Consider the following 12,290-nt stretch of genomic DNA (forward strand, 5'->3'; position numbering starts at 1 on the left):
AAGATAAAATTTACCCAGAGGTGTAAATATTTATCTACATTTTCTGGAAAAAGTTAATTTTTTGTTTCTACCTCAGTTTAGAAGTGATTACTGCGTAGAGGTATTTACCCTGTTGTGTGGGGGTGTATGGTGGACTTATTATCACATCTTAACCTGCTTGGCTGGCACCACACACTCCATTATGTTGGTAACCCATGCTGTCTCTGTCAGTACATTTGTGTTTGGGTATAAATAAAAAATGCAGGTCTCATTGATGTCATTTGTGTAGATATTGCACTTTTAGCTCACACACAGAGATAGTTAATTTGACTTCTCTCTTGAGCTTTACATTAAACATCCAGCCAACCACTGTTAGTCACAACTAGTTCTGGAGTTAATTACAGAGGTTTACGGCTGTGCATTTCAATGAAAGTAGGCTGCTCCCCAAACAATAAAATGTTGTGTTACTGGACAAACAGTGCCAGGGGAAATTACGTGAAAGACGGACAATGTCTCCTCCATTATAAGTGTAGCATGGCTTGACATTGGACCGCATTAATACTGAGTTTACCAGTGTAGTCTATCACAATTGAAACCAGATACCACATAATTGACTTCAAATAATTGAGTGTAACAGCGTGACTGCCTACTCTATTTGAATGAGAAAGTGAGCCTCCTGCCAGACACATTATTATTTTCTTGTGGCTCTAATTATACATTGTTTTATTTGACCAGCATGCTGTTGTTATCTGTAATACAATTGCTAACTTATTCCAAACTTTCACCCCAACAAGTGCTTCTTTTCCTAACCACATCTGATTTGAAATTGCCTTAAAGTAAAACAATACTGTACTTCGTTTAAAGAGACATTCACTGTTTTGCTGTAGCAACACTCTTTAAACTCTGGCAATAATTCTTGATCATGTCACCCCCCCCCCCCCCCCAAATAAAAATGAACCCTGATACAAATAACTGCTTGAGCTACAAAAAATGCAGTCTCATTAATGCCACAGTCTTTTTTGTCTCTAGTAAAACCCTCAAGGCACCATTCAGAAAGGCCAAAATAAGAGGTATATCTTGGGCTTGCACTGTTTGTTTGTGTAAAAAGAGATTCTGTATACATTTGTTTTTGCAGCTAGCCTAGTGGAATGTGACGGAAGTCAAAATTCATTAGTGGGGACTTTACAAACAGAACCTGATTTTTTTAGCAGCCTAAATAACAGCCTAAATAAATCAGGACTTGCAGACCAATATGGCATTTTTCAGAATATACATGAACTAGTCATATGACACTAAAGCTCACTGAGTTCAATACCATTTTAATCTATTTCATGTTTGTGTAATTTAGAATTCCTTACAAATTGATCTAATGCATGTGTAGAAGAACGCAAGCTGCCTTTCTTCTGTTGAGCATCAAACCAATTAGGCTCCCGAGTGGTGCAGTGGTCTAAGGCACTGCATCGCAGTGCTAGAGGCGTCACTACAGACCCTGGTTTGATTCTAGGCTGTATCACAACCGGCCGTGATTGGGAGTCCCATAGGGTGGCGCACAATTGGCCCAGCGTCGTCCGGGTTTGGCTGGGATAAGCCGTCATTGTAAATAAGAATTTGTTCTTCACTGACTTACCTAGTTAAATAAAGGTTGAATTTTTTTTAAAGTGTTGATGATTCTGCAAGTTTTTCTTTGTTTTTCTGTGTCAACTTTGTAGTTTGTAGACGAGCATGGACCAGTGATGTCACCTCTTTATTTGACCAAGACTGATGGTTGTAAGAAAGCATGGATGGTTGTTATGTTGGATTTATCTGGGACTGTTTGGCACAGTGTGTAACTGATTTAGAATCTTGGCAAAGCCCCTCCACTATGTTTTTAAGACCTCCCTCAGCCTGCCTCCCCTCTTCACTCTCCTCTCTCCCTCTTTGCGCTAATAGTTCTTTTGTATACAAGAGCATGTTAAGAGGCCAATGAGCCTGGCCTTAATAGGCCATGTTGCCATAGAAACCAGTGCACTCTGGATGGCTGACCTTTGACCCAGTTTTTCCCTGGCTGTGAATAAGAGAGCAGGGCGACCAACCTGGTCACAATAGAGGCCCAGAGAGCTGAGGGAGTGCCCCTGTCACAGTCACTTAACTTCACTCCTCCACGTACTAATGGACACTTTGAATGTGCTAGCCATGAGAAGGATGCTAGTGACACTGCTTGAGACAGCAACCTTCTCAGGGTTAACCCCATGCATAACCTGGGTGTCTGCTCTGGGCTGGGGCGTTGAGAAATATCACCCTGCTATTCACATATCCTACCAAACACATCTAGCATTTTTATGTTCTCAGATTCAAAATGGCATAGTTTGCAATGTATCCATTTAAAGGCTTGTGCATTTGGCACACAGTTTATCCTTAAAGGACTGTTTTGGGGGCATTGAAAGTGAATTGATAAAGTGTTTCTAGTTGTTATTGCATTGGATTAGCTCATCAACTTTTATTAGACACAAAGATCAATGTAAACACTGGTTCAAGGTAATATTTTTCTTTAATGTGAAAACATTTTCGTTAATTGCTGACAACTCCTTAAAAGAGGGCAGTGTATGTCTATGTTTACATAAGAAATGATAAATACAAGGTGTGGCTATATTCACGGTAACAAATTGTTATTTCCATCAATTATGTAGGCACCATAATATTTTCTCTGTAAGTTCCTTCGTTTTCCTCAGGATTGTTTTCATGGACAACTTCCTCTTAAGGTAATCCACTTTACAGCAGACTGGATAATGGGCTGTTTTTCCACTAACGGCTATTTCTGTGGCCAGTAGCAGCCAAGCTGACCAGCATAGCTGACCAGCATAACTGCCCATCGTTTCCCCGTCAATTAACCAGTAATTAGCACAATGAGGGCTGGAGTTTGCTTAATAATTGTCTATGTAATTGCCTGTAATGTCCGCAAACAATGGATCTTAATTCAAATTTTGAGACCATTTTTTCATTTTATGTCATGCATAGATCAAGTAGAGGTGGCAATGGCTTGCATAAGCAGGTGATTTGAGCGGAAATAAACAGGGAGGGACTATGGCGTAAGGATTGGCAAGGCCATTGTGTGGTGCTGCTGTTCATATGGGTAGAGGATCATTAACAGCTCACTCTTAATAGCAAGCTGTGTGGCCCATTTATTTTCTGTTGGGGGGGGCAAAAGAAAACATTGGGGAGGGGCTCTCCACAAAGTAGGTGATTGACATATATGCTGGAGCAATCCCTGGAAGCATTCCTCTTTCCCTGCTGTTTGGAGAAGAGAGTGTTGAGAGTGGGGTTGATGGCCCCAGCCCAAGGCAGACACCCTGCCCGTCAGGCAGGTTTTCTGCCCTGGAGTGTCCCTGTCAATTCACCTGCTGGTATTGGAAGGGCAACTCCACCACTTTTCAACCTCATTTTTATTATCTCCAGCACAATACCAGTGTCAACATACTGTACGTGAAAAATGCGCATTTCAAAAAAAGATGTCATCAGCTACAACTTTATATATATATATATATATATATATATATATATATATATATATATATATACACATCATCAAAAGTTAGAACATTAAACAGTGATTTCCAAACACTGAGATTCACTGTGATGTGGGGAGCAAGAAATAGGATTTTTAGCCAAGGTTGCTCGGCACGGACACACAGGTAGTGTTTGCTGGCCGAGAGTACTTAGCTCCTCTGAACCGAGTGCTGGCCATAATTTAGAAACCTAGTGCAAACCGGTTCTACATGTAGAATCGTGCGAAAATGACATCCACCAGCGGGTGAACCCTAAAACACACCGCGCCGAACGAACGGCAGATCAACATTCGGTGCAGTGTGTGTGTGGTCCCTAAAATAGACATTGTAGACATTTTCAAAGACACATTTTTGTAGTTAATTGACTATAGAACAAAAGACCCTGAGAACGTGTCAAAATACAGATTGATTAAACCTTTTCAAGGCGTTGTAATGAGTAACAACACGGCAGATAGTTAGTGGAAAAGTTTGGTCTGTTTTTTCTGTCTCTGGCAGTGTCTTTGACTTACTTTGACAACAAATGTCCAGACATCTGCCTCTCCTCTCCTCCATGCTCTGATGTTGTTGCCTGGCCAGCAGTATGACAGCACACACTTCAGAGATGACAAAGACACTTGGCCATGTTTCCCCCTGCTCTGTGAGAGAAATGTAACAATTAGAACCCAACTCTGGCAGTCCGCATGCCCCAGAGCATATGTTGTATTCTCTCTGTTCGAAAAACCAAAGGGCTTCATCTTGGCTTTTGGGAAATGTTTTGTGGTGACTTTGCCACCTTTGTTGCATCTGGGTCCCTGATAAGTAGCACAGTATTCTACTGATGTCTATTCTGAGTTCTGGAGGCAGAGGGAGGCTGGAAGACAATTAGAGCCATGGAAATGGATCAGATAGTTGCAGAAGTTGACTTTATTTGCACAGCTCTCACAGCTTCTGAAACTCTTCACCAGAGCAGTCTCTACAGTGAAACCAGTGTCTCTATGGAGGCCAACCTAGGCCTGCTCAAATTGTGTTTGTTTCTAATGAAATTAAGGGCATCTACAAAACATTACATGATTGCCTGAAGTTTACTGTAAAGTGTAATTGCTGATTTTAGTTTCAATGGTTTCAATCTTTTGCAGATTATTCAACAAGACGTCAGCCCCTTTTTAATAGTATCTTCCTATTTACCATGCGTTCCTTTCTGGGTTTTATGTACGTGCATTTATTTTGGGGGGATTTATTCAAATCTGTTAGTGAAACACAATTTTGTATTGATTTTGATTGAATAGAGGTCCCTTGATTGTTAGCCTAAATGTTCTGTTATTTTGAAGAGAGAACATGGCATTCACGCTTTAATTTGAGGCTCCCGCCCCGTATTTGGAGAGAAGGAAAGATCTATATAAAACTCTCAGCTTTTCCTGCATGAGGAACACTGACCTGTGTGTGTGTGTGTGTGTGTGTGTGTGTGGGGAAAGATTTCTAGAAAGCAGTTTAATAACTCTGAGGCCCCCCTGAGTTGATCCCCTACCACCTCTGTCTCTCTCTCCCTCTCTCGTAGTGTGCGGCTGGTGTGTAGTTGACTACAGTGATGTAGGAACTGCTGATACTGGGTGTGTGAGGTAGACATTTTACAGGGAGGGTTGGGGAAGATGGTCGTTTTGAAGGGGTCTTTCTCTAACCAGCCACTCCATTGAGTACAGTGGCAATTCTATGAAGGAGGCTGGCTCATTTCACATTTAAAAGTGCCTCAGGGTATGTTCCCCAGTCCCCTTAGAAGCTGTCCAATAAGGGAAGGAGGGGGCGGGAGAGCTGGGGGCTGGCATGGTCAGGCCAGGGTAGACCAAACGCTCACAATAGGGCTTGTTTCATTTGTGGAGGGACTTGTGATTGACATAGATTAGACAGTGAAAAATGTATTGTTTTGGTTTTCCCTCCAGAAAGCAGCATTCATTAAGCAGTATGCGCAGAACAAAATAAAGTTTCAATAGGGAGCTAGCAGCATCTAAAAGCAAGGGCCTCCTGACAGTTGTATGGACTTGGGCCCATTAGTTGGGACCTGCGATTCAGCCTTGAGCAGTGTGGTGAAAATGAAGAGGACTGATGTCAACTCCAAGAATCCCCCCCCCCTCCCCCAGTACTCTATTGGACCCCAGCTGTCAGGAAACAATACCCTCTGCTCCGACAAACTCATTCCTGAAAATGTTTTTCTCCCTCTCTCCCTTTCCCCCTGCTGTTATGTCTTTTCCATGTTTAACCCTTAGTCATCCAAGCTTCCTTCCTCCCTATGAACTCAGAGTGATGAATGAAGCTTTAAAAATCTAATCCTGCACAGATGATTGTCATCTCCTTTTAAGCCTTGAAAAGGTTTTTGTCATCTTTCACATGCATGCAGCGAGTTTTCCCCCTTTATAGACTTTGTGCAACAGTATAATGTATTAAGTGCACAGCCTTGGTTTATGTAAGATGAGGAAACGTGTCATTTCTTATTGTACAATATGGCTTTTTCCCATGCAAAATAGATATTTTATTTATTTTAATCTGGGATATGGATTTTGAGAGGGAGATGAGTAAACTAGCTGAAACAGCTAAACTGTTAAAATGGTCTTAAACCCTTCAAATCAATACAGCGAAACAGTCAAAGGTTGCCTGATAAGACCCAAGCCCCAGTGGCAGAGGTTGATGATGGGGACTCTGAGATGCACGTCATTCATCCTTCTCTCTATATAGCCTGCTGCTGACCCAGCCATTTTGGGGAGTTTCATAGTGAACATAAATTCAACTACGGCGTAATGTTCAAAACAACTCGCAATTACTAAACCGCCATGTTGTTCCATTACCACTGACATGCTGAGGCTTTGGAATCGTGTTGTATTCTAGGCCCAAAAGGCAATGTAGTATATCTATGATACCACAAATGCAGCGGAAACTGAAATAAAAACCCTTTTAATTCATTTGAAATCGTTGGATACCATGGAGAAAATGCACATGTATGACAGTCTGCTGTACGGGGTATTTAAACTGATTCACAAACCAGATGGCCGAGCTCTGCATCGGTCTGAGCACCAGCTCCACGCACCAAGACTGATCTAGAAAATCTATTTTAAACGTGTTGCTTTCAGGAGGAGATAAAACAACTCCTCCATACATGACCCTGTTCCATGGGGAGTTACACATGGGCTGGGCGGCCATAAATGAACAATTGTGTTAAACTCTGTGCCAAATAAAATGGAAAAGAAAACAGTAATGTTTAAGCCAATGATAACAACTATGATAGCAAGTTGAAAAATGCTAACAATAAAAGTGGATTAGTTTGGTTTGGGTCAAAAGGCCAAAACAATTCACCAGGATGCCATAGGCTTAGTGCGGAGACCCCACCCCTGCCTTTCCCCTCTCCTGATGGAGCTTCCTTCCAGCTGTCCTTTCCCACCCGCTAGTCGATGGGCGCCCACAGCTGGAATCGTGTTTTTTCCCTGACAAACTGCGATTTCACAGTCCCCCTCCAGTCCGCTGTGTTCACATCCCTCTCCCCCTGCTGCCAAAAGCCGGTGTCTGACTCCAACAGCATATGAGTCTCATACAGGTGTCTGTCAGAGTTCTGGCTCTCTGCTGGCTCCCACACCATTTATTACACTGTGGTCTGTTCTGGAATAGCTAAACCATATTTCATGCTATTCATTCTCAACAAACATTAGCGAGTTAGTCTCGACACATTATAGCAAGTTAGATAATAGCATATGGTGTAAAACTGTGTGATTGTGAACTGTGAGTATATATGAAGCAGATTAGGTATTATTGTATAGAAATACATTCCTTTTCTCTGTGATCGCTTTCATTTGAATCTACCTAAATAATCCTGATTTCATGTTACTCCTTCTTCACCCCACAGTATCTGCAGATGAAATGGCCTCTACTGGATGTCCCTGGAGCTGCTGGACTCAAAGACTCCCGCTCCCCCACCCCAGGACACCTAGTGAGTACACCATACCATCTATCCATCCACTGAGTCTAGTAACAGCTCACAGCACCCTTCACTACACTACATCATTACACAACAGTCATCTAGTTATTCCATACCATGCCAGTCCAATACATCATTTATCATTAATTCTCATATAATTTAAGTTCACGTCCGGCCAGTTCATATGCCTTTCCGTAGATAAGTCGTCCGTGATTATGTTTTGGCACAGTCTCTTTTGTGCACCTCTGGACGTGCAGGACCTGCTGGGCCTGTTACACCTCATATGGAACCGTGTTTTAGTGATAACACTAGATAAACGCCACTAGGGATCAACATACCATGAAGTGTGGAGAGAAAGTAGAACAGCATATCTTGCTGATCTGGGGTTAGGGAAGTGATCTGTAGATGTGCTCAGAAAGAGCCAGCCTCAGTCACCAAGCTGTGGGAAAAATAACCACAGTGACTCAGCCTGTGACCTCAGTAATCCAGGCTAGACGGGTCTGTTTAGTTTGGTGTGTTTGTCGGATCTCATAAACGCAATGATGCACTTGACAAAGTCCTCATTGAGTGGTGTCAATGGGAAGCTGTTGTCAGTGGGAGCAGTGCAGGCCTAGCCCTGGGGAATCCAGAGCTGCTCTGTGGCTGACTTCACTCTCAATTGGAAGCCAATTTAAATACATTTTATTACAATAAGTGCTGACCTGTCGGTGACTGTCTGTGAGCATGGCTCGTTTGTCTGCTGTGCCCTGTTTTGTTCCTGCCAATGGATTTTATTTTATTTACTTAATATATAACATTATGAAATGCATGGTCTTGCATTATGGGACCGCAGAAAATCTCAATAAGGAGCAGAGTAATGAAGTGAATCAGGAGGAATTGAAAGGGGCTATTGAAGACTTGACGTGAACACAGGACTTTGGCTTGGTTCCATGCTGCCCTGCCTTGGCTGAACTCCGGATTTCTCTGTTGCGGCGAGCCTTCTATATCTGTGCGACGTCTATTGAACCAGGAAGGTCAATAGAGTCTTATTGTGTACTTTGCCATTCAGACGTGAGGGATTTACTGTATCTAATTTTGAAGGAGAATATTTGACTTATTTTAATTGCCTAACTTTAGATTTGGTAGTGGACAGTTTGCTGGTTCCCATCTCAAGTCACTGTCTTCTTTCACTTTTTATATTTTCTTCCCCTTAAATTTTTCTGGCAATAGAGTATCGGGTCATGTGAACTAGAAGAGGAAGTAGCCATTCTAGATCAGGTGATCTGAGACAAAGGGTCATCAGATGTGTGAGCAGAAGCATCCTCTGATACAGAGGGAGTGTAGCAAAGGAAGGCTGGGCCACTGGGGATTCAGATTGAAACACCCCACTGTGCCCTTAAAACACACACACACACACACACACACACACACACACACACACACACACACACACACACACACACACACACACACACACACCACGGCCATAAAACCCACATGCCCTTCTGGTGAGCTGCTGCCAGGGAGCCAGGCTGATTATGTGCTCATTACCCAGGCAGCAGAGAGGGGGAGCAGGAGGCAGGCTCCCCAGGCCTGCAGGGCCCCAGCACTGCACTAATGAGAGCATTGGGAGCGGATGGGAACATGCAGAGGTACACAGGGGTCCAGGGATTACTGCCCAGGGGCCAGGGCCAACACCAGCCAGAGGGACCTGAGGAGAGGGAGCCAGGGGACAGCAGCAGGGCTTCCATCAACCACAATATTGATGTATTCCTGCTCTCTTCTGCAAGCACTCATTACATGTCATATTTGTATATTCATGATGGCTGGTGTGGAGACAGCGTTTTTCTCTGATATTGATTGTGGGACTCCTGGGGGTGACCCTCAAGTATGCACATATGCATGTACCTTCAGAATCTTCAATTGTTCATACACATATGGCCCTTTTACTGATGACTTATCTGCCCTAGAATGTGTTTGTATAAAGGCATTCTCCCCCTTAGTGTATTTGCTGATGAATTAGTCATTTAGCAGCAGTTCTACAGCAGTAATGAGATGATGATGCCATCACTGATGATCAGATTCCTGGTGACTCAGATCATCAAGTGTCCCTCACGGTGCCTGGCCTGCAGCAGACAACAATGTGAATTGTAATGAATGATGGAGCTGGTTTCACTAGGACTCCTCTTGTTGTCTTAGTGGACCAGGAGCGAGAGGAAGCTTTGAAAAAGAAATGAAACCCTTGTTTGGATATGAGAAGCCTGTGGAATGGGGAAGTCTGTCCTGTAACTGCTGTGCAGTTTGGGTCCATAAGGCCCGTATGCTAATCAGAGCCTTCTCCGGCCGAGATCCTCAATTATTTACGAGACAGGTTTGTTTAGCATTCAGTTGGTATTGCTTTTGGTAGTATGGGTGGGCAGACTAGGGAGAAGGGAACAATAGAAGGGAACAAGCTTGCCTGTGAATACCCACCCCCGCCCCCATATCATACTCAGAGGGCTACCTCTTCATTCATTATACATCAATGGCGATGCAGGGCCAGTTGATGTATTGTGGGAGTCAGCCCTTGCCTTGTCTCTCCACCAGTAGTGTCCGGCCTGGCTGGAGCAGACTGGACAGGGAGAGAGCTGTCTGCCATCTGGCACCACAGATCATGTGCATTTGCACAGCAGCAATAACGCACTCCTCAAACTAGAGTAATGCAGCCCGATCATAACCATGGAGGTCATGCTGCCAATACCGCTGCTTCAGGTCATTCTACCATTCCTACTGATTGGTCCATGTTAGACTGTTTGACATGTCATTAGTTATAAGTGACTCAACATTAAAGTGGCACTCCAGTCTCCTTTTCACCTCATTTAACACCTGATTTAGTTAACAAAAGTCAAATCTCAATAGGTGGTCCAGATAAGTCATGACATCACAAGTAGGAGGGTGGGCCTTTCCTCTTTTGTTCTCTATTGCTCCTCAACTGAGGGGGAGGCTAATGACATCACAACTTCCCATCAGACCAACTTATGGAATGCCCTTGTCTAAAAAACACAACTTTCCTAAAAACATATTTTTTTACCTTTTAGTGTGTGTACCAGGGCAGAAAAGTCGATTTTAAATCGACTTTTCTGACAATTCCCGACAATTGGCGCTGGCCAATTGTCTGGAAAAAGAAGAAAATCCCATTGTGAAGTAATGCTTTTTAGCCTATTCATTGATGGAAATACCAGTCTATGGAAATTCCTTTGACTGGTCATGCTTATCGGTCTATAGGCTAATTTGCATAATTTTGTGGAATTAAATTGGCGAGTGTGTAGTCTGCAGTATATTCATTATGTACCTTTATTTATCACACACGTACAGCATACAGAGCCTTTGAGCGGAAAATCTGTCAGACAGCGCGAGAGCTGCTGCTGCAGCATCTCAAATGGCAAAGGAAGGCAGGCTTCATCAGCGTGTCACACACCACTTTGCAATGAGCTGGAGGCAGTAGGCTATGCATTTTGAAAACAACATACTTAATTGTTTGAAACCTGAATGGTTGAATACATTATGAGGCATGTATTTCCTTGCTTCAAAGTAGGCTACTAGATCTCTTAGTGGATATTTTCATCTGTCACATGAAACCTCTCACATGAAGTGCCCTTTTGACAATGGTGTTTTCCTGCTAATTGCATTATGGAACAAACATTCACGTGTAGCCTGCTGCCTTGTGGGGATTGTTGCGCTTATAACGTGAAGAACATTTTAAGCTAAACCTTCTGATCTGTTTCATCAGACGCATTGCTTTAAAAAAATGTTTGATGTAGCAAAGGCCTACTGGTTGTATGAATATGGGATCAATCTTCCCATAACTGTCCCAGAGTCTGTTTGGAATAGGCTATTTCCTTCTCAACAAGCTGACCAAATAGAACAGGTCAAATTTCCTTCTATTGGGGATAGTAGATTGACAAAGGCTAGTGATTTTGCTGTGCGTTACTCGTCTTGTAGGCTGAGGAAAAGTAAATGTGGACAATTATTCTAAACATCTTCAAAGTGCCCATCAGAATTTGGTAAGAAGGACCGCATATCATTGCATCTTCGACTTGCATGTTCTGTTAATATGAATTACCATAATCTAAATGTGATTTCTGTCATTCTGAGCACTGTGAATGGACACCCTAATCAGGTTATGCACCCAATGCATATGGGTCTGGCAAATTTCTCAAATGTCCTGTAAATTAAAATGTTACCGGTCAAATGTCAAGCGGCACATTTTCCTAATGGAAACACTGATGTGTACTTCACTGTATTTATACACTACAAAAGTATGTGGATACCTGCTCGTTGAACATCTCATTGCAAAATTGTGGACATTAATATGGAGTTGGTCCCCCCTTTGCTGCAATAATAGCCTCCACTCTTCTGGGAAGGTTTTCCACTAGATATTGGAACATTGCTGCAGGGACTTGCTTCCATTAAGCCACGTGCATTAGTGAGGTCTGGCACTGATGTTGGGCGATTTAGGCCTGGCTTGCAGACGGTGTTCCAATTTATCCCAAAGGTGTTCAATGGGGTTGAGGTCAGGGCTCTGTGCAGGCCAGTCAAGTTCTTCCACACCAATCTTGACAAAACATTTCTCTATGGACCTTGCTTTGTGCACGGGGGCATTGTCATGTTGAAACAGGAAAGGTCCTTCTCCAAACTTTTGCCACAAAGTTGGATGCACAGAATTGTCTAGAATGTCAATGTATGCTGTAGCATTATGATTTCCCTTCACTGGAACTAAGGTGTTGAGCCCGAAGCATGAAAACGGCCCCAGACCATTATTCCTCGTCCACCAAACTTTACAGTTGGCACTATGCGTTGGGGCAGGTAGCGTTCTC

At 43.1% G+C, this 12,290-nt stretch overlaps 1 protein-coding gene across 2 annotated transcripts in view; it reads left to right on the top strand.

The window, feature by feature from the left end:
- Positions 1-12,290, top strand: part of LOC115200136 (transcription factor 7-like 1-B) — a 48,053-nt gene that overhangs the window by 17,887 nt on the left and 17,876 nt on the right. For both annotated transcript variants that reach the window (XM_029762911.1, XM_029762912.1), the window contains exon 4: positions 7,384-7,467. In XM_029762911.1, the coding sequence (XP_029618771.1) occupies positions 7,384-7,467 (84 nt within the window). The remainder of the gene's footprint in view (positions 1-7,383; positions 7,468-12,290) is intronic.

This window comes from Salmo trutta, chromosome 9, assembly GCF_901001165.1.
Source record: "Salmo trutta chromosome 9, fSalTru1.1, whole genome shotgun sequence".
In the NCBI taxonomy this organism is placed as follows: domain Eukaryota; kingdom Metazoa; phylum Chordata; class Actinopteri; order Salmoniformes; family Salmonidae; genus Salmo; species Salmo trutta.